Consider the following 26261-nt stretch of genomic DNA (forward strand, 5'->3'; position numbering starts at 1 on the left):
CTCACCAAGACCACGCCCCTCACCAAGACCACGCCCCTCACCAAGACCACGCCCCTCACCAAGACCACGCCCCTCAGCAAGACCACGCCCCTTACCAAGACCACGCCCCTCAGCAAGACCACGCCCCTTACCAAGACCACGCCCCTCACCAAGACCACGCTCCTCACCAAGACCACGCCCCTCACCAAGATTACGCCTGCAGAGACAGGCAAGGGAGGTTGTACCAAGTACTGTACAATGGGCGTGCCCTGAGCCCCGAGCTTGCGGAGTCGTTGATATAAATACTGCTCATGCGACGTTGGCGCGAGTTTGATTGTGAATTGTTACGGAGATTGCAAGTCGAGATTAAAAATTATAATCTCATCTGTAGAATTTGAGTATTTCGCGTTGTGTGCGAAAAGGTATATTTCTGCAATCTTGGCGAAGTCGTGATCAGGTAGTATCTGTTGCTGTTTCTCACTGCGGCCTGTTAATAGTTCCCAAGTGAGGAAGAAGGTACGTGGATGTTGTTTGTGTGTGCGCGCATGCTGTGTGTGTGTGTGTGACGTGTGTGTGCCGTGATAAGTGTGTGTGTGTCGTGCTGTGCGTGTTATGTGTGTGTATGCCGTGACGTGCTGTGTGTCTGTACTGTGTGTGTGTCTGTGCTGTGTGTCTGTGCTGTGTGTGGAGTGCTGTGTCTATGCTGTGTGTGGAGTGCTGTGCGTCTATGCTGTGTATGTGGCACTGTGTGTGTGTGTGTGTGTGTGGCGTGCTGTGCGTCTATGCTGTGTGTGTGGCGTGCTGTGCGTCTATGCTGTGTATGTGGCGTGCTGTGCGTCTATGCTGTGTATGTGGCACTGTGTGTGTGTGTGTGTGTGTGTGTGTGTGTGTGGAGTGCTGTGCGTCTATGCTGTGTATGTGGCACTGTGTGTGTGTGTGTGTGTGTGTGTGTGTGTGTGTGTGTGTGTGTGTGTGTGTGTGTGTGTGGCGTGCTGTGCGTCTATGCTGTGTATGTGGCACTGTGTGTGTGTGTGTGTGTGTGTGTGTGTGTGTGTGTGTGTGTGTGTGTGGCGTGCTGTGCGTCTATGCTGTGTATGTGGCACTGTGCGTCTATGCTGTGTATGTGGCACTGTGTGTGTGTGTGTGTGTGTGTGTGTGTGTGTGTGTGTGGCGTGCTGTGTGTGTGTGCTGTGTGTGTGGCGTGCTGTGCGTCTATGCTGTGTATGTGGCACTGTGTGTGTGTGTGTGTGTGTGTGTGTGTGTGTGTGGAGTGTGTGTGTCTATGCTGTGTGTGGCGTGCTGCGCGTCTATGCTGTGTATGTGGCACTGTGTGTGTGTGTGTGTGTGTGTGTGTGTGTGTGTGTGTGTGTGTGTGTGTGTGTGTGTGTGTGTGTGTGTGTGTGTGTGTGTGGCGTGCTGTGCGTCTATGCTGTGTGTGGGGTGTACTGTGCATCTATGCTGTGTGTGTGGCATGCTGTGTGGCGTGCTGTGCGTCTATGCTGTGTGCCGTGCTGTGCTTGCTGTGTGTATGCTGCATAATGTATTTTGTGAACGAGCTTGTGTGTGTTATGTGTGTATTCTGTGTGTGCGCGTGGCATGCTGTGCGTCTTTGCTGTGTGGCTTGCTGTGTGTATGCTGCATAATGTATGGTGTGTATTCTGTGTGTGTGTGTGTGGCATACTGTGCGTCTATGCTGTGTGGCGTGCTGTGTGTCTATGCTGTGTGGCGTGCTGTGTGGCATGCTGTGCTTGCTGTGTGTATGCTGCATAATGTATGGTGTGTATTCTGTGTGTGTGTGCGTGGCATACTGTGCGTCTATGCTGTGTGGCGTGCTGTGTGTCTATGCTGTGTGGCGTGCTGTGTGGCATGCTGTGCTTGCTGTGTGTCTATGCTGCATAATGTATGGTGTGAGCGAGCGTGTGTTTTATGTGTGTATTCTGTGTGTGTGTGTGTGTGTGTGTGTGTGTGTGTGTGTGTGTGTGTGTGTGTGTGTGTGTGTGTGTGTGTGTGTGTGTGTGTGTGTGTGTGTGTGTGTGTGTGTGTGTGTGTGTGTGTGTGTGTGTGTGTGTGTGTGTGTGTGTGTGTGAGTGAGAGAGACCGCTGTTTCTCACCAACCTCTGGTCCGATCTAATTGAAACTTGCCAGGTATATTGCTGGGGACCTGAGGACGTGCCTTTTCAAGGTTTGATATTAATCGGACAAGTGCTTCCCAAGTTATGGCCATTTATTTACCAAACCAATGGCAAGACATGTTGTTGCATGGGCGTGGCCGATGGGGAAGGGAAGCTCAGGCGCGTTCCCCATTACGGGTTACAACGTACGGGCTTCTGGATAATGATGACTTTGTGTATTCTAATAATTTCTCGATTTCTTATGCGCATTTATAGATAAACACAATGGCCCAAGTTATGATCGTTTTCATATTAGACGGTGTATAAATTTCGGGAACATAAGAGTGCTGGTATGCTCCGAACCAGGAAGTAAATTTTTTCTCTCTCTTCTCTTTTTGTTTTTCCTTGCCACGACATTGCGAAAAGGTAAAATACGTTGGCGCTAATTGAATAATTGGGTATTAAAAATAAATTGCGAATAATCGTAACTGCGAATAATATCGAACTTCCGGGTCACGCACGTAGGGCACGTGAGAGCGAAGAAACGGCCTGTGTGGTTTATTTATTTATTATTATTATTGTTTTTTTTTTTTTTTTACGGGCACGTACTAGTTATATTAATGAGAGGTTTTTGTCGAAAGGTGAATGTGCTTGTTGTCCATTTTTTGTTCATACTCTCCATTTTCCCCCCACACTTAACCCCCCCCTCCAACCCTCTCACTCCAAAACAAAATTTGTCAAAGAATATGTCACACCTTGATGTCCCTGTGTTGCCAAAGTTCCATTGTTACTTCTACTACTTACTGCTTCACGTGTTGTGTTGAGTAAATTGGCTCATCGAGTCCATTGATGAGGTGTTCATAAAGTGCAGGCATGATTGGTAAAATGGCCTCCTGTGTCTAAGTTATTTCTATTTACACCTTCCCTTCACCAGTCTCTTCCTCCCTCTGTTTACCACAGAATTACATCCTTGTTCTTCGTTCCCAATGGATCTCTGTCAGGTGACCTTTGTTGTCAGAGCCAATGTCGAACCAGGTAACAATTGAGACTGGAAAAGTGTGTGCATACGATGCTCACAAGTGCTTGAAGGGGAAGTGGTGGGGGATTGGGGGAGTGAGAATGCTGTCTGTCTGTCTGGGTGGGTGGGTTAATGATGGTGATTATACTGTGCTGTGCTATTTAATTTAGGCTTGTGAGAGTGAGAGATGTGGTGTGCAGTGTGTGTATAAATACTGACTGTGTGTGTGTGTGTGTGTGTGTGTGTGTGTGTGTGTGTGTGTGTGTGTGTGTGTGTGTGTGTGTGTGTGTGTGTGTGTGTGTGTGTGTGTGTGTGTGTGTGTGTGTGTGTGTGTGTGTGTGTGTGTGTGTGTGTGTGTGTGTGTGTGTGTGTGTGTGTGTGTGTGTGTGCAGGTGATTTGTTGGGTATTTGCGGAGATGCTGAACCCCTTGGCAACTGGGATCCTCAAAAAGCTGTCTTTCTGGAAAAGGATTCTTTGGAAGAAGGGTATAATCTTGCGTGCTTTGTACTGTACTCGTATTACCTGCCTATTTGAACAATCTTCTTCAGTGATCTGAGATGATGTTCCAAATCATCCCCATGCAGACTATATTGTAAGGGTTGCGGGTCTTCAATGAACAACACGCCACCAGGTGGGGAGGGTCCCATAATGTCTCCGCTTCCATACATCTATTAATTTGCGCATGCGTCTGCGGTTAAAAGCACACGATCGTCGGAGAATCAGCCTGTTGGAGGTGGCCCATCAAACCATTAATTGAAGACTCGTTTTTAATGATGCCTTATTTGCGCGAATCAAATTTACACTTCTACGGGTATATTTGACAATTTGCTGTTACAGGCTATTGAGTTCCTGTTCCCTGATAACCACCAAACAAGTTTTCATGAACAAGATAATTTATTTACAATAAATTGGGGGTGGGGAATACAAAAAACAACCCAACTGCACAGCAGTAAACCAAACCAAATTTACTCGTGAGAGAGGAGAGGAGAGGAGAGGAGGGGAGAGAGAGAGAGAGGAGGGGAGAGGAGAGAGAGAGGAGAGAGAGGAGAGAGAGAGAGGAGAGAGAGGAGAGAGAGAGAGAGAGAGAGAGAGAGAGAGAGAGAGAGAGAGAGGAGAGAGAGAGAGAGAGGGAGAGAGAGAGGAGAGAGAGGAGAGAGAGGAGAGAGAGAGAGAGAGAGGAGAGAGAGGAGAGAGAGGAGAGAGAGGAGAGAGAGAGAGAGAGAGAGAGAGAGAGAGAGGAGAGAGAGGAGAGAGAGGAGAGAGAGAGAGAGAGAGAGAGAGGAGAGAAGGGATAGTGGAAGGGGGAGGGGACAGAGGGGAAGGGGGGGGGGGAGGAGAGGGGAGAGTTATAGAGGAGAGAGGGGAGAAGAGGGGAGGAGAACGGAATCTGTCCATGTTGTAATGCTCTCTGACTGGAGGTGAGGAATGATTTGGAATTTATGTTTCAGTCCTCTAATGTCCTTGTTCTGAATGTTGTTCACGCACCAGCTCCTCTATCAGCCTTCAACCACAGTTTTTGAGTTTTTTTGTTTTTCTTTCACGTAAAAAGTTATTTGGGTTCATGGCTTATGAGCTTGACATAAAGGTAGTTGTGAACGTGTGTGTTTCATCAACAGTGAGCAATGGAAGGTTAAAGTGATGTTGCCTGCTGGCCAGCTAATCAAGTTCCGCTTCTTCAGCGGGCGATTTCTCGATGAGGTCAGCTTGATACATCCCATTTTCCTCACATGGATTTTATCGTGGTTATGTAGGTTCCCATTGCTGGTTATGACGTAATCATGAAATTGTAACAAAATTATTTTCCAAAAGTAGTGGGAGAACACTTTTTTTTTCTTTTCGTATCACCAGTAATTCTCGAGGACACTTGCAACTTCCATGAGGAAACATTGCAGTGCTTGTTTGGCAGCCATGGTTGGGGTAAGTAAGTGTTGCACTCGTTAGAACGAGTGGATTTTTATTTTGGGGGAAAAATGAAGTAAAGAAGGGGTTGATGAAACCTCACCTATCTTTCCTCTGCTACATGTACATACTCGTCCATCCATTGGTAGTGACTTTGATGCTAACCCTCCAAATATTTGTGGGGTTTGTGAGGAGGGGGTACGCAGCCTGTCATCCTTCTGAGGTCGGCAAAATGAGTGCCAGCTTGCTGGTATCTTGTGTTAGAGTGGTGACCCGTCCAGCATTGTGTCCAATAGCCAAGGAGACTGCTAAGGCAGCACCAACGCTCTTCACAGACTATGGTCCCGACGGCTGGATGGATGGGTATGCAGCTGTTTCACAATGTTCTCCAATCTAACAAATAGTCATCCGATGAGTCACTCAAATTACCCGTTCATTGTTGCTCGAGAGATAGCAGTTTGTTTCACGTGAGAATGCTCAAGATCGCTCATCAATCACCGAACCAATTTAAACGCACAACTATATGAAGGACGTGCATCAAGAAAATGGTGGGCAGACATTCCGGACAATTTTTCTGTGAATATCAACTGTTCACAAGGAACTTGATGAAATTCATTGCTCCACCACATCATGTGACTGTTAGTCACCATCTTGGTTTTGTCCAAAACGTTTTGACCAGTGTTGGTAACGTGTGTATCCTGTATTAACATATTCGTGGGAGACAATACGACTCGTCATACTAAAATACACAATTTGGGGTGTGTGTGTGTGTGTGTGTGTGTGTGTGTGTGTGTGTGTGTGTGTGTGTGTGTGTGTGTGTGTGTGTGTGTGTGTGTGTGTGTGTGTGTGTGTGTGTGTGTGTGTGTGTGTGTGTGTGTGTGTGTGTGTGTGTATTCCCCAAACATTCAGTCGTTACATATCTAATCTCAACCAAACCTGACAGGTGGACTAAGGGTCACACGACAGAGGTTGTAGCATCATTTACCCCCCCCCCCCACCCCCCTTTCCCAAGTGGTTTTCTGCCTTGAGCGAAATCTGTATCAAAGGGTAGAGATAGTTTTCCAAGGCCACTTCTAATAACAAAAGTAATAACAATAATGATAATATCATTAAAATTGTTTTTTCAAAACAATATTGATACTAATAATATCCCCTCTCCCCAAGGGGTTTTTCCACCTTGGCCAAACGCCGTGTTAACCCCCACTAGAAGTAAATAATATTATAAACCACAAACACATATGATTACCTTTTTAAACAGTCGCTACTGCTGTTAAACACGAAACTGAAAGGGAGGAAACCCAACGTTCTTTAGGCATTAGATGCTCATTGCTCATCACTTCCCCCACAGACTAACAGACCCGAGCCTAGATCCACTGTGATCTACATACCCCAGAGAGGACAATAACATGACCCTTCCTCCTGCTCCTGCACCGAGCTGGTGTACTGGTTAAACTTAAATACAGTGAACAGATTAATGAAGAAAGCTTTGCAGTCATATTGTCATTTTATTTTTCCACTACATTTGTATCTATGATGCTGTGCACCTCATGGGGAATAAATTTGTCAAAGCAATACCTCTGGACCTGAGTGTGATTGCCCCAGCAATTGTTTCGATTTTTATTTTGTTGTTATCCGTCCTCTGTGCAGTGGAAGACAGGGTTTTGCAATCACTTCTGTGTCTGTCTGTCTGTCTGTCTGTCTGTCTGTCTGTCAGGGTCATAACTGTTTTTTACCATTTGAGCTTTTGTCATCAAATTTTCAACAAAGCTTTATTTTGAGAAGATGGAGAAGACAAATTAAGAATTTAGTCAAAAGGTCAAAGGTACTGTTTAGCATACGGAATAATAAGAAGAAGAAGTCCGAATACAAAACCGACGGGCTTTGCATTTTCAGATGCTTTCTTGTTGCCTTTTATTTGGTTATTTTGGTGACTTTCACCCATTGTTATTCTTGTTGTTGTTGTTGATATCAATGCAGGAAACTCACCTGTGCATTATCAACCAATGGGAGAGTGGGTGCTCACCTCGAAGTGTCACACCTTCTGGTATGTTGGATTCCATCATAGTTTTCTTTGCTCATTGTTGTCACCATCACACCTAACCATCTCACACTGCACTCCGTCCTCAACATCATGTTTTAGGGGCTTTAGGCCTCTGCCATCACAAGATCCAGCCCAATCTCTATTGCTGTTTTCTCTTACATTTTTGCATTTTAAGATCAGCATGAAATGCTTAATTTAATTACACTTCTTCTGATGTTTAAGGATTTGTGTTCACTGCCTCTGGAGGAGATTTTGGTGTTGTGGGTAAGTGAGTCCACCACTTACTTGTGCTCCACTAACTATTGCAAAGACTTTTGTTCACCATTAATTGACAACCTCTAATTCATTTTCACTCCAGTTTAATTGGAATACTTGTCCCAAGGGTTCCCCCTGTGGAAATTCATGATTTGTTTTAGGGGTGGTGGGGGTGGGGGTGGGGGGTTTATTTTGTAGAAGTGACATTTTGTGACAGTGGTTGCCACTGTACTACTGTGGTTGAAAGCAAACTAGTTCTTGGCTTGTTCTTCAGATGGAAAGAATGTGCTCGATACTGGCTGGTTGATGAGTGAAACTGAGCTGAGATTGAGGCTACACAGCTCAGCCAAACCTTCAGTAATAATGAACAGCCAAAAGATTGAAAGCTCAAATCTCAGGTAATAAGGTCAAATCTCAGGTCACATTGTTCTTCATTTTTATATAAAAGGAAAAAAAACATTTGCCTTTGTAAATGCAGAGACTTTTTTTTGTTGCTTTTTTGCTCTTTCTTTTGTTTGTTTTGTTTGTAAGTCATTAATGATATTCTTGACCACCATCCTCATCTCGCTCTGAACCCTTCCTGTTCTCACCGTTGCCTCCCCTTGCTCATCTCACAATTGCCCTTGCTGCCCCCGCTTGTCTTGCTCTCGCCCTCCCCCAACCTCACCTCCTGCTCTCACCCCACCCCCCTTCATCTTCGACTCGCTATCGCGCCCTCCACTTCTCGACTCGCTCCCTTTAATCCTGCCTCCATGCAGAGCATAACAAACTGATGTCCTGGAGATGTCTTTTTCTGAATGCATACATAAGATGTATTTTTTTTCCTTTAAATTGTACTCTGATGCGGTCTACCAGAGGTCAAAGTGGGTCCAGTTTTGACCCCCCCCCCCCCCCCCGCGAAAAATAGTTTCTTGCTTTCTTCTCAGAAACTATGCACACAATTCCGATGAAACTTTACCACAACCTTCATCGCCCATGATTTACCAAAGTTTGGTCACGACATAAAAAAAAATCAAGGTCTAGGGGTGTGTGCGGGGGGGGGGGGGTGTGACCACCAAAAAATATGTATTTGCTGTCTTCTCCGAAACTACACACACGATTTCGATGATACTTGACCACAACCTTCATCACTTGTGATGTACCAAAGTTTGTTCACAGCATTTAAAAAGTCAGGGTCTTAGGTGGTCTGGTGGGGGGTTTAAGTGATTGTTGCTCCAGGTGAGCTTCAGGACTTGCGGTCCTATTTTAAAATCATAACAATGAAGATCGGTTTTGCAAAACGTACTTTTTAACAATGGGATGTAAGGCAAATCATTCTTTGAGTTTGACTAAAATGGTGGATTAAATGAGAAAAACCATAACCTTAATTATTTTATTTATTAATTGAATTGTTTATTCATGTGTTTATTCATTCATTCATTCATTCATTCATTCATGCTTTGTAATGGTGTATGTGTGTGTTTGCATTGAAAGTTCATACAATATTTAAATGTACAACCCACTGAAGAGCTCCATGCACCCAATGCCACACAGGGTAAAGCTCTCTGTCATTGGATTGAAGGATGATAGTCCATCGGTCACAGTGTCGATGTCAGCCTTCAGCAGAAACGAAATGTATCGTCCTCTCCAACAACATTCTGGCTGGCTTCTCAACCCACAGTCATGGTTGGAGTACACAATTGTATCCCTCGATCTGTGCAACCTGCAGCTTGTTTTGGACTTTGAGGTTTGGGAATTTTGTGTGATTAATTTTAATTTATTTTTATCTTTATGGATTATGATAGGAGTTCTGGGTTAAAGGAAGTTGGGCAAGATGTGCAGTGAGTGTTTGGAGGAAGGAGGGGGATGGTGGGGTTCTGATAAAATATTCCTTCAACAAAGACTGGAATTTTGAACTCTTCCTCACCACCCTATTATCTTTAATTTATCATTGTTAGTTGTATTATTTATTTGTTACGTATATATTTTAAGTTTGTTTCCCCTTTTTCATGCCAACTCTTGACTACTTTTTATGCCTGGTGTTGGCTTAATGGTTAGGGTGGCGGACTTTGGATCCTCGGGTCCTGAGTTCGAATCCCGCTTAGCTGTTGAATTGATACCAGGTGGGGTTAACTCGGACTGTCATCCTTCCGAGGTCGGCAAAATGAGTGGCGACCCAACCAGGATTGTGCCCAATAGCCAAGGAGACTACTTGAGCAGCACCAACACACTGCACAGAGTATGGTCCCAATCTCCTCCTCCAATTTTTAGCTTATCTGGAATTGGAATTCCAGATAACGTATTGTTATCGTGCACCGTCCTTCCGTCCGTCTCCCATTTCAGCTTCTCCGGCCAAAGCATTGGGCTGATCCGGCTGAAATTTGGCAGCAAGTTGCTGCTCCTCACTGATAATGGGGATCGCAAAGTCCATTCCTGTCATGTGCCTTTAAGTAGGTCAAAATGGTGGACTTAGCAAGTTCCTTAAAAAATCTTGTTCTCCAGACCCTCCAGTCAGAATGCTACCAAATTTGGGTTCCAACATTAGACCAGGGTGGGGATGTTTAATTGCAGACGTCATGCCGATCACGTGACCACAAGTTGGTCAAAATGGCCGACTTCATCAATTATTGGTAAAATCGCATAAATTCCTTCAAAATATTTTCTCCAGACTCACCAGTCAGAATGCTTTCCAAATTTGGGTTACAACATTAGTCCAGGGCCCAGATAAACTCAGGTCCAGTGATCCTATTTTTCTATTCCCCATGTTTTCCTTTCTTGCAAATTCTTGTCTGAACTGGTTGATTGTTTTTAATATCACACATTGTTTCTCTTATTATGATTGAAGCAGAGAAAATGTTTATAAAGAGTCACAGGCATGTTGATATGCTAATTAGACTGTTCCTTCCCTTTGCAGGAGTTGAAAGCTTGTGATTCTACTCCAGTGCATGTGGGTTTTACACCACTACTCTCTTCCTGTATCATGGAAGATGGCAAGAGCCAAGGAATGCTTTGCCTACCCATCATGAAGCCTGGCACCTCACAGACCATTGGCTGGGTGAAAGGTATGTTCTAGCCAATTGAAGCAGCTCCGTGCATGTCTTCGCTCGCATCTGTGCACTTCTCCATATGCGAACTAGTTTGTTACATTTTGATCATAATAATTATTGGGAATGCAGAGCTCATCATCAATTTGCAATACCATGCATTTTCTATGTTGTCAAAACATTTTGTATTTGTCTATTTCTATAATTATATAGTAGGGGTATAGGTGGGGGCGTGGGTGGAGCGGGGATGGGGGGCGTGTTAAAGGACGCTTAACGAAAAGTTGTGGGCAAGAAAAGGGGGTGGGTTAGTTAGGAAGGAGGGGGAAGCCGGTAGATGAAAAGTGTGCGTGCAAGGTGTGTGTGCACTCTCATTCATTCAAAATTCTGCTTTATTTTGATAAAGTATGATCTACTGCAGATAGCCTTTAATGGGCAGGACCTTCAGTATCAGTCATGTAGCGAACACCTCATACAGTAGAACATCCAAACAACAGAAGTCCCATCGTCCAGAAAAATATGATCATGGCCAAAAGAAAAAGAAAAAAAAAAGTTGGCTTTTTCTTGATTTAACTCTGCACTCATTTTGTGCTCTCAGAAACTGAGGGTGCCATTTTAGCAGTCACTTCCCCCACCCCCTTGCTCCAAACATGGCTCCAAAATACGAGTCTTTAACTTTTTTTTTCAAGGAAGGAACTCCAACACAGGTGGAGGCCATTCGGCCCATCATGCCAGCACAAACACCATACTAATTTATTTACACAAGATCCAAGGAAGAAAATGCGTAATAAAAGAACAAAAATTTATTATTATTATTTCTTTTTTTCTTTTTCTTCTTCCCCTCAGGGGAGGGGGCATTGGCTTGGTTAAAAAAAATACATCAACTACACAACACCCCTTGACAAGACGCCCCACCAACAGCACTCCATACACGTGCACACAATCACCCATCAATGCTCAAGCTACCTAAACGTCCTGTCAGCATCCCCACACCCCTCTATCTCCACAACTTCCAGGTACCTATCAAATTCTAATTTAAACTTATCTACCGTTTCTGCTGCCACTACCTTTCCAGGGAGACCATTCCATGCATTAACTACTCTCTGAGTAAAAGTCCCTTGCCTTGATACCGTCTTAACTCTCCTCTTCTTTACTCTTAGGCTATGGCCCCTGATCCTTTCACTGTTTACTCTGTTGAATAATTCATCTGCACTTATTTTATCTCTTCCTTTCATTACCTTAAACATCTCTATCATATCTCCTCGTAACCACCTTCTTTCTAGTGTATAAAGCCCCATCTCCTTCAGCTGCTCCTTATAGCTGAGTCTTGCTCGGCCCGGAATCGATCACGTAGCCCTGCGCTGAACCCTCTCTATGGCATCTATGTCCTGGAATTGTGGTGACCAAAACTGCACACAATATTCTAGATGTGACCCTCACTAAATTCCTGTACAATGCTAACACCACCTCTTTTGATTTATAAATGATCCCTCTCCGAATACAACCTAAAACCCTATTTGCTTTTCCTATGTCTGCCTGGCATTGTGCTGCCTGCTTACCTCCCATATCTATTACCACCCTCAGATCCTTCTCCTGTGTGACATGCTCCAAAATTACCCCTTGCATCCTGTAATCTCTATTTTCATTGTTCTTCCCCATCCCCAACACCTTACACTTGCTCAGGTTAAATTCCATCTGCCAATCTTTTGCTCAGTCTATGCAAGTATCAATACTTTCCTGAATCTGATCACCACCCCCTCTGCTATCCACCTCACCTCCAAGCTTTGTGTCATCTGCCAATTTGGAAAGCTTACTCTTCACCCCATTATCCAAATCGTTGACGTAAATAATGGATAGTCATGGTCCGAGTACTGGTCCCTGAGGTACTCCGCTACTTGCATCCTCCCAGCAAGACATCCTTCCACTCACAGCCACTCTTTGCTTCCTACCACTAAGCCAGTTTGCAATGCAATTAACTACCTGACCAGCCACTCCACAAGCCCTCACTTTGGCTAGCAATCTCCGATATGGTACCTTGTTAAGTGCCTCATTAAAGTCTAGATATACTATGTCCACTGCCTTTCCCTCAACCACCCAATCACACACTGCCTCATAGAACTTTAAAATATTTGTAAAACAGTAACTACCTTTGGTAAACCCATGCTGACTACCTTTAGTCTGATTATTTTATTATGTTGTTGTGCAATCTGATTATTTTATTTTGAAGGATTTGGAATTATTTAATATCCAGTGATGATGAAATCTGGAAGCATTTTTTGATTACAATACAAGGTGCTTCTGCCAATACAGGACTTTTGAAATGAGACATGAATACTAAAAATGGCTGTGTGTGTGTGTGTGTGTGTGTGTGTGTGTGTGTGTGTGTGTGTGTGTGTGTGTGTGTGTGTGTGTGTGTGTGTGTGTGTGTGTGTGTGTGTGTGTGTGTGTGTGTGTGTGTGTGTGTGTGTGTTTTTTTTTCACAAACTTGGTTCTGCTCAACAGGTACTTTACTTTTATCCTGCCATTGCGAGCGCAAAATCTGTAATTGAAGTAGTCCTTGAAACAATTTTCAGCTTTTAGAGTTTAGACGAAAGAGTAACAATTTCAAAATGGTTAACAATAATTTTCCTGTTCCAGAATGAAAATTGGACTCTCGAAAATACAGGAATAAAATAAATATGTGAATGAGAGGAGTCTGGTTTGTACCATTTTCTGTTGATACAATTAGCTAGCATTGGCCATGAATATAACCACACACACACACACACACACACACACACACACACACACACACACACACACACACACACACACACACACACACACACACACACACACACACACACACACACACACACACACACACACACACACACACACACACACACACACACACACACACACACACACACACACACTTTCACCAATGGATGCAAAAATCAAGTTTTCCTTTTCTTGTGGCCTCAGAACCAAACAAGCAAACGATATATATATATATATATATATATATATATATATATATATATATATATATATATATATATATATATATATATATATATATATATATATATATATATATATATATATATATATATATATATATATATATACGGCCCACACAACTTTTACTCCAACCTCCCTTTCACTCCCAACATGATGAATAGTAAATACTGTATAATAATTGGAAACTTACCCTGTAAATCAACAAGCTCCAGATACTGCATGACCATCCCATCGGTGTTTAGAAGCATGGAGATTTGGGTAGAACTTTCTGCCTTGAAACATCTAAGAACCTTCGGCCATTCATGACTCGTACAGTCGGGAGATTTTCTACTACGAGCTGCAAGATATCAACTTTTTGGACGAGTTGATTAGAAAGTTCTTCAAATATTTTCTTGTGCAGAAGCACACCCCTTTCTCTCAGGTGTGTTTCCAATTATTTTTGCTTCTTCAAAAGCTCTGTGAGCCATTTCATGCCACAATCCCTATCTGGCATGCATTATACATGTTCAGGCTGCCCCGATGGATCTCATTACTTGGGGTTTCTGTGCATGCATGCTGAGCATTCGGGGTGGATTATGCCATTTCCAAAGTCACACATTTTAGGAAGAATCAAAATTAATATAAGTTTATTGTAAAGGGTTTTATTTTTATTTTTATTTTTGTTACACAAAAGCAATTTTACCTTGATCTTGGATTTGCATCAGCTTCTGCTTTGTTTTCCACTCTGTCCATTTCTAGTGCACTTCCTGATTGTGCGTCCTATCGCTGGACTTGTTTTGAACATGAGCGAGGAGTCCCAACGGCACTGGCAGCCGAGCAGTCCTGTTCATATTGGCCATAGGGGTGCGGGAACCTCTCTTTCCTCCCAAACGTCAGTGGCCTGCACCCAGATTCGAACCATTGCCATCATGATATCTATTCTTGTATTCACTTATTTTTGTGTGGACGGATATCGAAGGTGGATAGAGGTTATGTTTACACCCTTGTCTGTTTGTCTGTTTGTCTCTGAGCAGGATATCTCAAAACATTGTGAATGGATTCAGACAAAATTTGGTGGACAGTTTTGATGTGTGATTAGGACTAATTGCTTATATTTTGGTGAAGATTCAGATCCAGATGTGGATATGAGAATTTTTTTTTGTCATTCTTCACTCTTGAGAGATGGGAACAAAACTATATGTAGCATGATATCTCAAACAGTTATGGATGGATCATGACTAAATTTGATGGATATATTGAGTATGAAAGGACAAGCCGGTTCGATTTTGGTTAAGGTCCACATTCAGATCCGGCCAATCGGTGGGATACAAAATGTAAACTGTTCAGCCTGGCGGAGGTATGCCCTTTACAGAGTGCCGTTCTAGTCGGTTTTTTGCTAGGATTCAATGACTTGTTTTAATTCCCTGAACAATTTTGAGTATGCAGCTTATTGAGTATTTTGAATACGTGTCTAAAGCCGAGTATATTGAGTACGTGTAAGTACGTGCCTAAACCACTTCTTAGAGTTCTCAACTTCACTTTCCCCTTCACAGTTTGGGACTGGTTCATCTTCTTTTATCTCTTTATGTTGAGTCACTTCTATTTGAGAGGTACTGAATAGGGCAAGTTGAAATTTTCACTTTTATTTTACGAAGTGCTCCTTTGCGTTTCGTGTTTTGTCTGGGCAGAGATTGTAAAAGAGAGTCCAACCACATCTGCATCAAATCTGTCTTTATGATCATGTCCTGGTTTCAAAATTGATGTTATTGATTCAATATCTTCACGGGTTAAAGCTTTCTTAAAACCAATTACGACAAGTTACCAGATGCTAATATATGTAATCCATTTGTTTGTGTTCCTTTCTCATTGTTAGATATTTTATTTGTCGGTCTTTTTGCAATCAGGGGTGTTCGTTTTATCCTGGCAGCGTTCTGCGCTTTTATGAAAGTGTCCAAACTCTCCTTCAGTTCTTGTGTTTTCAGAAATCGAAGATGTCCTTTTTTTTCTTTCTTGTTCTTTTTGTGCAGAAATTCAGAGTATCTTGTCATTATGAAACTTTATAACCAACTAAATTATTTGTTCTCATTTTCTAGGCCAGCCAGAGTTAGAGAGAACACCGTATCCTCATTCAAGTATGCAGCACAGCATGTAAGCAGGGGGTTTTGTTTTTAACCTCCGCCATCGAAGATCGGAGGTTACTGTTTTCACCCCTTTCTGTTTGTTTGTTTGTTTGTTTGTTTGTTTGTGAACAGTATTACGGAAAAACTCTTCGCCGGATTTTGATGAAACTTGGTGGGGGGGGGGTTAGGTCTGGTCCAAGGATCATCCCATTAGATTTTGGACTTGGTCCAAAATCCAATATGGCCACTATGGTGGTCAATTTTAAAATATATATATTTTTTGCATTTCTACATGTTTTAAGTGATTTCCACCCCCCCCCCCCCCGCAAAAAAAAAATTTTAGAGAAAAAAAATTTTTGCAACTTTTTTTCAACAAAATTTATATTTCTTTTTTTGCATTTTTACATGTTTTGAGTGATTTCCAACCCCCTCCCCCCAAAAAAAATTGTTCGAGAAAAAAAGAATTTTGCACATTTTTTTCAACAAAATTTCGATTTTTTTTTTTCCCATTTCTACATGTTATAAGTGATTTCCAACAAAAAAAACCATGCCAAAATTGTAATTGCGGCTGATTTTGGAACTTCAGGTGGATATACCCACGTAAAATCAATTTGTCTCAAGGAATCTAGTTATAACGAATGAATTGAGTATGTAAAAGTTAAAAGTAAAAAGGAAAGTTGCAAACTATAACTCTGTGAGCACTGTTGATGTCAAATTGAATGAATAGGATATCAGGTTCACTTGAGTGACCCAGCAGTATTGGCGGCGGAGGTTTTGCACTCTGCCGAGTGCTCCCCCTCTAGTTCTCTCCTGTATTTGTCCTTGTAATTTGCTTTGAGAAGGGGAAGTAAAAAGAAAAAGTATGTTTCAAGCACCTATTTCTATGTGATGCATCAGTTTAACCCCAAAAGGGGAGGGAACGAGCTGATTTTAAACCCCACATGCCTCTTAATTAAATGTATTATCATGTCCCCACATGTCCCACCCCAAAGTGTTCTTTCACTGTTCAGGTTGGTACTGGCCTTACTGAAGCGGACACTTCAAGGATGAGTCGCCCAAGGCCAATTTATCCGACTCGCAACACCCAAAGGTTGCATGACTGGTTGTTAATCCCATTCATAGGCCTATCTAAACAAGCATGGTAAATTAAATCAAATGATTAACAATTTCATCCCTCCAAGGGTTATCAAAGAGTTAGCCAAAACATCAGTGTGGAAAAATGGTGAGTATCTTTAAGAGTTAAATAAAAATATTGTTTGGCACACAAGACAGACGGTAAAAACGCAGGGTACGAAGACTGATAGAAAAAAAAACTAACTTATCAAACAAGAAAAATTAACACCTGCTGTGTTGCCATACACACAACTGGCCTGCACACTGAACCTGGTTGAGTGTGGAAAATAGCAGGTGAATAGCCTTTCGAGAAAATAGCAGCAGAGGCTGAATGGCAGGAGAGCAGACGTCTTCTATTTGCACCTGGTTTTTGGAAGTTTTTTTTAGAAGGTGAGTGAAAGATACCTTTTCTGGTTTTCATGCTTGTGTACAAATTGTATTCGGTAGTCTTTTGAACTGTTCATATACTCTGCTAATCCTCTAGTCATCATTCTGTGCATTTACTGGAGTTCCATTAGGCTCCCACCATCTTCTTTCTTCGGTAGGTACATTCTCGGAATGCACTGACTTTTTATAGAACATTTGCTGGGTCGTGAGGAGTTTCCTTGTTTTGATATCCAGTTTATTGATTTCTGCTTGTGGCCAGTTTACTATTCTGCAGCTGTATTGGAACACTAGTACTGCAAGTTGGTTTATGGCTTTGATTTTGTTCCTTGGGGAAAAGTATGTTTTCAGTATCAGCCTCATTCTATGCAGGTATCCTATGGTAATTGTTTTGTGACATTTGGTGGCAGTCTTTTACTCTAAGGTATTTGTATGATGCTTCATTGTCTAGCTCCTGTATTGTTGTCTTGGTCGATTTATTATTATTATTATTCTTTTTTTAATGTTGTCCGTTTTTGTTGGTCGACCTTGCCATTTTTTTTCCTTCCAAATGCTGCAGGATTGGTGTGGTATTCCATAGATTCGTTGCTTTCTCATTCAGTTTGATTATTTGAGGGATGATCTTGTACAGTTGCATGCATTTTATCATCCATGAATGTGGGACACTATTGAAAGCTTTTTTGTCGTCGATTCAGGCTGTGGATATTTGGTTATTCTCGTTTTACAGTTTGACTACAGCCTTGTTTAGTAATTTGTGATGTGTTATTCCATATAATTGGTTCACGAAAAATTATTTTCACAAAAAAATATAAGTGACTACTATATTCGTTATTGTTGTGTGTCTGTCTGTATGTCTGTGTTGGATTCGCGATATATGCTAGATATCCCTTATTATCGGGTTTTCCGTGTGTGTGTGTGTGTGTGTGTGTGTGTGTGTGTGTGTGTGTGTGTGTGTGTGTGTGTGTGTGTGTGTGTCTGCCTGCAATGCGAGGCTCTACAGCACAAACCAGCGAACCAATTTCGATGAAACTTTGCCAACAGGTGCCATATGGTCTAGGAATGTGCACGTTTGAATTTTGTTGCCTAGCAACTACCCGTTGCTGTGCAGCGGCCGAAAAACCGCGTACAGTATTTTCAATACTTGTCCTTCAGTTTTGAATGTGGAGAAACGAGACTTCGGAATTAAACACTTCGAGATATTTAGAAAATTTTACTCAAGCTGATTTTTGATTGAGGTTTTATTTTTCAAATGGTAGTCCTTCAAAATCGGGGTGTCTATTCACCGTCATTTTTTATGAGGGGCTTAGGAAAGTGGGCGGAGCTTAGGGAAAGTGGACATGGTTGATGAAAAGTGGGAGTGGTGTAGGAAAGTGGGCGTGGCTTATGGAAAGTGGGCGCGGCTTACAAAAATTTTGTGTGGCTCAGGAGGTGTGGTCAAACAAGAGCATTGAGAGAAGTTTATCGGGTTTTCCGTGTGTGTGTGTGTGTGTGTGTGTGTGTGTGTGTGTGTGTGTGTGTGTGTGTGTGTGTGTGTGTGTGTGTGTGTGTGTGTGTGTGTGTGTGTGTGTGTGTCTGCAACGCGAGGCTCCACAGCACAAACCAGCAAACCGATTATTTTTCAAATGGTAGTCCTTCAAAAATAGGGTGGCTATTTACCGTCATTTTTTATGAGGAGTGCCAGTTGGCAAAATACGCAATAGGAAAAATCTTGCCAGGCAGAGGAACAATTGTATGTGAACCAATACGTCTTGTCAATGAATCTTCGTCGGTGGATCGGTCAGAATGAAAAGCATCGTATCCAGCGCTTCGGTCCAAGCGAATCCCTCGTCGCCTACCGGCTTGTCTGTCTGTCCCGAGCATAGCTCCATGGGTTTTGATCCGATCCTGATAAAATTTTGGTGGGAGTTTTATATCATGATCTAGTTGTGTTTTCCTGAGAATGGGTGTGGTGCGCCCATTATGGGTGGAGCCACGCCCAAAAAACATGTGTTTTATGGGGTAGCCGATTTCAATTTGCATCTTCTCCTCGGGGGTTTGTCGAATCTGACAGGGGTTTTGGTATTTGGTTAGCCCAATGGCACCTGTATAGCCCCACGGAGCTCGATTTTTCATTTTCGTCCCAAGGTCACAAGGTCACGAACTTAGAAAATTGCGAATTTTAACGTAAAAAAATTATCTTCTCTGAGGGGTTTGTTGAATCTGGCAGGGGTTTCAGTATTTGGTTAGCCCAATGGCACCTGCAAAGCCCCACGGAGCTCGATTTTTTTTATTTATTTATTTATTTTTATTTTTTTTAAATTTTCGTCACAAGGTCACGAACTTAGAAAATTGCGAATTGGGTTTTTAGGGGTAGCCGATTTCAATTTGCATCTTCTCCTGGGGGTTTGTCGAATCTGGCAGGGGTTTCAGTATTTGGTTAGCCCAATGGCACCGGCAAAGCCCCACGGAGCTCGATTTATCATTTTAGTTCCAAGGTCACAAGGTCACAAACTTAGAAAATTGCGAATTTTGACATAAAAATCATACAACTGTCCAAACTTTGAGAGCTAGGAGGACAATATTTTTTATGCATAAGCTTGAGGTCATTCCCCACCTAAAGTCTTGAAACCATTTTGCTCTATCTCGAACACCTTGCCCGTGGTGCCCCCTTCAAATTTGTTTTTACGCTGATTTCATCAAAGTATGGATAATCCGAGGAGTGTGAAATGCCATATAGCCTATATGACGTTATATTGTTCCTGGAATGTTCCAGAGGAAGTTTTGCACCAATGGTCATAATCCTTGACCTTTGACCTTTAAAGTGCACAAAGGTCAAATTTTCAAAGTTGTGGGAATCTAACCGGGTTTTCGACCTTCTTCGACAAACTTACTCCAATAAGCTATTGCACGTATCCTGTTTCCTTATTTTAATGTCCACAACATTGTTTTCTGACCTTTTAAAGGTTATGCAAAGATCTTATTTTGAAAGTTGTTGAACGAAACCGGGTTTTCGACATTTTTCAGCTAAATAACCTGTCACTCGTACCACATCATGTTGATCATTTTTATAACTTGGTCAAACATTATCACATTGTCTCATCCTTGACTTCTGAAACAATCTACATCGTCAAATAACGCTCGTGAACCATCGTCATCTTCAGACTTGTCTTCTTTTACATCCCTTCTGTTGTGCCTCTCGGCCCCCTTGTTGTGTTAAGTGGTGGTACATCATTTCTGTGATTATTCCTGTTCAAAGTGTGTGCGTGCTTGCCAGTCAGTTCCACTCTGAGCCTTAGATCATGTTTCGAAAATGGAGCTTTCACTTGAACCAAACTTGCTTCCTCTTGGTAGCATCTGCAGCACATGTGTCCGGTTCCGTAATGGTTTGTGGAGCATTTTCTCAAATGATGTAAAGCTAAGGGATTGTGACTGATCATGCAATTCAACAAAATCCACCATGCATTGTAGTCTGTTCTTTTTCATATCCAGCATGTACCTGTGTGTTGCCATCATTTACAAGGAGCATTTCTGTGCCACTAATAACTCACCTACTCTTCACGAAGGACGCCGTGGGGTCGTTAACATTCACTAACTGATGCTCGTAGATAGGATGCCTAATTGGATATCCAAAAAGCCCCTTACCTCATGTTTTGATGGTACATCTCATTCTTTGTAGGCCATGGGTTCGACAGGCTTCCTTCCTCATTCACTCTTTGCTAAACTTTATCTTTCGTCGAACTCGTCCTTTTCCATACCGACTCAAAACATTCCCCTCATTTCCTTCTTCTTTCTTCTCAAAACGACCATAAATAATAATAGCGATTCATTATTTCCACTCATTCTGAGCTCATTCCTCAAATCATCCGGTCAAAAAATTATTTATTTCCTCATCTCCCCTTTTCTTCCTCCTCCCTTCTCATCTTGTCAACTCAAATGATTTAAATGACAATTTTATAATGTTCAATCCTCCGACACTCATTTCTTCCAACACACAAAGATAAAGGTAAATATTTTTTGTATCTTGCTCTACTCACGCTAAGATGTCCCAAATGTTCGTGTATTTTGATGTGACTGATTTGTTTTTATTCTGCTGCTGCACCATCCTGCTTACTATTGTTCCTGTGTTTGTCTTTTAGGGAGCGGATTTTGTTGAGATGGACGTGCATTTGTCGAAAGACAAGGTGCCCATGATCTACCATGATCTTGTTTGTCCGGTGATGATAAAGGTAATGGTGAGTGAGAGAATTTGGCCTTGAGAGTCAATTGCCATCGCTGCCTTTAGAGATTTGTGCAAATGGAAAATTTTGGGGAGAAAATGAAACGTGACTCTGGCCGAAGACCGGAGCGATGATCTTGTCCGTGTTTAATGGTTGTGCGTGTACCATGAGATTACTAGGGCAATGAAGGGTTTCATTGTGTAAAATATTCTGGTCTGTTTTCTGCCATTTTATTGCGAGCTGGTGCTTTGTGCTTGACCTGTAGTTTATTTTATATCTTACAGTTGGTCTATTTTAGTGTTCATACCTGAACCATGGCTAATGATGCTAGGATCCCTGTTTCTGTTTTATCTCCTTGTTCTTCTTTTTACTCTCCCTCAGTCTGTAAAGTTATTCTTTGTCATTTATCTCCTCCGTGAACCTTGACTTCAATATGAAAAAATATTTCTCCCTAAATACTGTTTGTTTGTCAAATATCTGCTTCTCCTTTATGTGATTTACGCATTCATGCAAGCTCCTCCATTGACTTGGAAATATTAAAAAAAGATTGGTACAATAAATGACATTTATGAAATACTCACAGGGGTACCTGGTGTTACCTGGTGCTGTTCTAATCCTGTTGGCATTTTGAAGAAATTAAATCTTGTTTTTGTTGTATATATATATATATATATATATATATATATATATATATATATATATATATATATATATATATATATTTTTTTTTTTCCTATTTCTTTATGAGGGCCTAAAACACTTCCTTACACCCACTAAGGAATGGAGTCTGGGATCATTTAATACCTTTCATATAGCTACAAAGGCTTAGGCACTATATAGTGATTAAAAAAAACAAAACTTTTTTAATACCTTTTATTTATTTACTTTTTGCCTAAAACACTACTCGGCACTCACTGATGAACCTCAGAAAGTTTGACGACAATCTGTTGGGTCATCGCTTGAGATGAATGGCGACAGATAGACAAACATCACATTTATCATATGGATTGTTACCTCTGCCACCTAAGGTGGATGGAGGTTGTTTTCACCCCTGTCTGCTTGTCTGTCTGTGAACAGGATATCTCAAAATGTTGTTGATAGATTCGGACGAAATTTGGTTGAGAAGTTGGGTGTGTGACAAGGATAAAATAACTAGATTTTGGTAAAGATTTGGATCTGGATACTAAAATTTTTTTCAAGTGATGCTTCACTTTTGAGGGATCAGGCCAAAACGATATATAGCACGATATCTCAAAAAAGTCATGGACGGATTCGGACGAAACTTGGTGGACAGATTGGGTGTGTGACAAAGAAGAATTGATTCATTTTTGCTGAAGATCAGATTCCAGATCCAAAAATATATACCTTTTTTATTATTATTATTATAATATTTTTTAAAAAGTGATTCTTTACCATTCAGAGATGAGGCCAAAAACAATATATTCATCCCTGACAAATGATCCCTTACTCCATTCGTTGGTGGGTAACATGATATTTAAGTTGTGGACGACTTGTGGCAAAGGTAGGTGGATGAGTTGGTTCGGTAAGGGAGAACAAGCCATTTTGGTTCAGGTCCGGATCCAGATCCGGCCTGTCAGTGGGATACAAAACAACTCTTCAGCCTGGCAGAGGTATGCGCTCTACCGAGTGCTGTTCTAGTTACAAATGTTTTGGGGGGAGTAGGCGGGGAGAGCAAAGAGAGGCCAATTATCCATGAGATTTCCTCCATCATGAGAGAGACCCGTGATTCGTGACTCTTCCTTCTTGCTCAAAATCCATTTCAAAGCAGGATCAGTTTTTATATACAAGATATTTAATGGAACATCTCGCTATAGACTGAAAAAGTTATTCAAAGCTGCCTTTTATTTATATCTCTCTCAATTTATATCGTTTTCTGTGCTTGCATTGTATATACAGAGACATGAAGAAGGAATGTACAATGTACACAACATTGCACTTAAAGAATTAACCTTGGATACGCTTCACACACTGCAAGTAAGTTTCGTTTTCAGTTCCTATTATCCTTGGTAATGTTCCTGTTAATTGCTGTCTTTCACCCCCACCCATCTCCCAATGCATGATCTTGGTGACATGTTGAACTTCTTAATATTTCACTCTAACTTGCTCTCACAAGTTCACATGTACACCACAGGTCACTGTAACCTTTCCTGATAACTTGATAAAGGAAAACTACTGTGTACTTTATCAACTCAACACATGCTGAGAGCACAGAAGAGACAACACAGTGCCATTGATATGCTGCTGATTTGTCAACTCGTGGCAAGAAATTAAAAATGTCCTTAAGTGGGAAATACCAAGGGAGTCGGTGCAAATAGTATCAACCAACGTCCTCGCTGCACAGAACTGTGTACGTGCCATGACGGTGTCCTCATTGCAGTAACAAATGTTCACTGTGAAAAGCTAGCACACTGTACTCCTGTAATGTGGCACTAAATTTAATAATACCCTTTATGAAGCTAGAGAACCCGATAAATACTACACCATGCTGGCACCGGGGCTGACAGGATGGTCTCCAAGCTGTCTAGCCTGGGTTTGAATCCCGACCCGGCTATAAACTGTCATCCCGATGTTGCACAGACAGGGTGATTAATTTCTGTCTGTGCCATCCCTCGGCTGGCCGTTAAACTGGCCCCATTTGCCGACATTAGTTGGTGGACCTTAAAGATCCCACAGTGTCCTTCATGAAGTATCGGTGAGTTATCGCCGGCACCCTGAACAAATTACAAATTCCTGCCCCAACTACTGCTGGGAAGGCAATGGCAAACCATCCAATATAGCCCTAGCCAAGAAACTGCTTCTTCAGTCAGAATACGAGTACTGGCAGCACCAGATCCTTGTGAACGATGATTGGATCTGAATATGCTTTGGCAGCATGTTTATTTTTTGCTCTGCTGCTGTGACGGCATGTCAAAGGGTGGAGAGGGTGAGGTTGGTTGCCGAGAGGAGGTTACGTAGGTTTTTGTTATTGTCCAGTTGCCTGAGAATTTCCATGTTGTTTCCTGATTTTTCAGATTGCTCATGGAGTTCCTGTGCCTGAAAACAAGAGTGTTGGTGAGTATGTACTTGAGGCCCTGGCTTACATGCTTTTTTTCTTTATTGTGTTCAATCATCAGCTTTGCTGCATGTTCTTCAAACCACTTCCATGCCAAGACCAGACATGAGCCAGGGACTTTTCTTTTCCGTAATGGACATTTAGGGACTTTTCCGTAATGGACATTTAGGGACTTTTCCGTAATGGACATTTAGGGACTTTTCCGTAATGGGTGCATGCGACGTTGAGAGTCGAGGCTGGTGACAGGAATCGAGTACCAGGACTCTGCCATGGCCATTGATCTGTATGAGAAGCTCCCCATTTGCCTTTGGCTTTTGTGACTCCTCTCACGGCCTGTAATCATTTGAGAACATCTAAGTTGTGGTGTTAATATGGAGATATGTGCATCATCACATGACCAGTGCCTTTTGGCTCCTCATGCTCAAAGCCACTGTTACACTTCTTAACTAAGAAGCCACATGTTTGTTCAGTATCCACCAAATGAAGGTACCGGTCCTGACGCTTGACTGGCAGGAATTTGGAATTTGTTCAGGGTTGTGGCGATGACTTGCCTCTTCTTTGCGAGACACCATGGGATCTTTACGTCTACCAATGGTCCCCATGCTAGTAGACAGGTCCTTTGGCTTTATGTTGATCCGATGGCACACTCATCGATGACTCGTCCCGCCTTCGAAGCACCAGGATGAAAGTTTAACAGCTGCTCGGAGATCCAAACCCAGGCTATACAGCACAGAGGCGAGTGTGCTTACATCAAGGCCATCCTACCAGCCGAAACTACACCATGAAGTATACTTTAAGACATATACAGTATATATATATCCTTCATTCCCATCTTCTACTCCACCCTTTTCTCTCGTACATTGGAAATGTACATTTGCTGATGCTACATGACGTGCGTTATACCTTTATCCTTTTGTGAAATCTGCCCAGGTCAAGACTTGAGTGCTCTTTTTACCTCCGCCACGGAAGGTGCACAGATGTTATTTTTTTCACCACTGTCTGTCTATTTGTCTGTTAGCAGGATATCTCAAAAAGTTGTGGACGGATTCAGACAAAATTTGGTGGACAAGTTGGGTGTGTGAAAAGGACAAATTTATTTGATTTCAGTGAACATCCAGATCTGATAATTTTTTTTAATTTTCTTTGTGATTCTTCACCATTGAAAGATGGGGCCAAAAACAACATGGAGCATGATATACTGTATTGATATTTCCAAAAATTGTGGACGGATTATGACAAAATTTGGTGGATAAGTTGTGTTGGTGACGAGAGCAAGCACATTACATTTTCATTCAGGTCCGGATAGAGATCCGACCTATCAGCGGGATACAAAACGTAAACTGTTCAGCCTGGTGCAGGTATGGTCTCTCCTGAGAGAAAACCTCGAGAACCTCTCTCTTGAACCTCGAGAAACTTGACTGCGGTTCTCTGATTCATGTATTGTTCTCTGATTAGTCTACCTCTCTGATTAATGTATTGTCATTTTTGTTTTCCAGATACAGCTGATGATTCTTTTGATGACGAAGAGTCTCTGTTCTTTCCACCACTCGAAAAGGTTGTTTGTTGTAAAGTTATTTTAGTATAGCTCTATAACACGCTCATTATTGTTTGTGGTCACTTTCAGGCCTGGCTTAATGCCATTTTAAATATCTGTTTTCTTTTTCTTTTTTTTCATGACAATTTTCCTGATTAAAGTGTTTGGATTTGTGATGATAATGCCTCGCATGTTGATCCTCGGGATCTATCGGACTTGTGCTGACCCTAACCTTTTGTTAAAAAGTATATTTGGATGTGTTTCACAAGCATTAGTATCATCCTTGTTGAAGGCCATTATTTAACCATGAGAAGTTGAAAGGTGCCTCCTCAATCTTTTGTCTCATTGTGATAATAAGTAGTTGCTAATTCCAGCACAGAATGAGTAGTCTGCATTGGCAGCACAAAAGTTTTTTTTTTTTTTTAAGGAGAATGGAACACTTCAGGTTATCCACCGTGAAAAACTTACGGAAGCGCTGATATTTCAGGACTTGCACGTTTTTGGAGCAAGACAGAACTTGAAATGAAAGGAA

The 26261-nt window shown here is 41.9% G+C and overlaps 1 protein-coding gene across 4 annotated transcripts in view; it reads left to right on the forward strand.

Moving 5' to 3' along the window:
* Nucleotides 1-226: 226 nt before the first annotated feature.
* Nucleotides 227-26261, forward strand: part of GPCPD1 (glycerophosphocholine phosphodiesterase 1) — a 36025-nt gene continuing 9990 nt past the window's right edge. The window contains exons 1-15 of one of the 4 annotated variants that reach the window (XM_085897632.1): nucleotides 227-495; nucleotides 3051-3125; nucleotides 3501-3594; nucleotides 4726-4807; nucleotides 6986-7052; nucleotides 7272-7313; nucleotides 7579-7702; nucleotides 8838-9030; nucleotides 10198-10345; nucleotides 14069-14201; nucleotides 15403-15457; nucleotides 21042-21137; nucleotides 23040-23117; nucleotides 24155-24194; nucleotides 25692-25750. In XM_085897632.1, coding sequence (XP_085753758.1) covers nucleotides 3077-3125; nucleotides 3501-3594; nucleotides 4726-4807; nucleotides 6986-7052; nucleotides 7272-7313; nucleotides 7579-7702; nucleotides 8838-9030; nucleotides 10198-10345; nucleotides 14069-14201; nucleotides 15403-15457; nucleotides 21042-21137; nucleotides 23040-23117; nucleotides 24155-24194; nucleotides 25692-25750 — 1260 coding nt within the window. In that variant the 5' untranslated portion in view covers nucleotides 227-495; nucleotides 3051-3076. Of the gene's footprint in view, nucleotides 496-2674; nucleotides 2732-3050; nucleotides 3126-3500; nucleotides 3595-4725; nucleotides 4808-4961; nucleotides 5027-6985; nucleotides 7053-7271; nucleotides 7314-7578; nucleotides 7703-8837; nucleotides 9031-10197; nucleotides 10346-14068; nucleotides 14202-15402; nucleotides 15458-21041; nucleotides 21138-23039; nucleotides 23118-24154; nucleotides 24195-25691; nucleotides 25751-26261 lie in introns of those variants that run through there. The other 3 variants (XM_085897633.1, XM_085897635.1, XM_085897634.1) reach the window with 3 other exon arrangements.

This window comes from Eptatretus burgeri, chromosome 10 (assembly GCF_056783735.1).
Source record: "Eptatretus burgeri isolate ZD-2024b chromosome 10, Ebu_testis_v1, whole genome shotgun sequence".
Taxonomy (NCBI): Eukaryota; Metazoa; Chordata; class Myxini; order Myxiniformes; family Myxinidae; genus Eptatretus; species Eptatretus burgeri.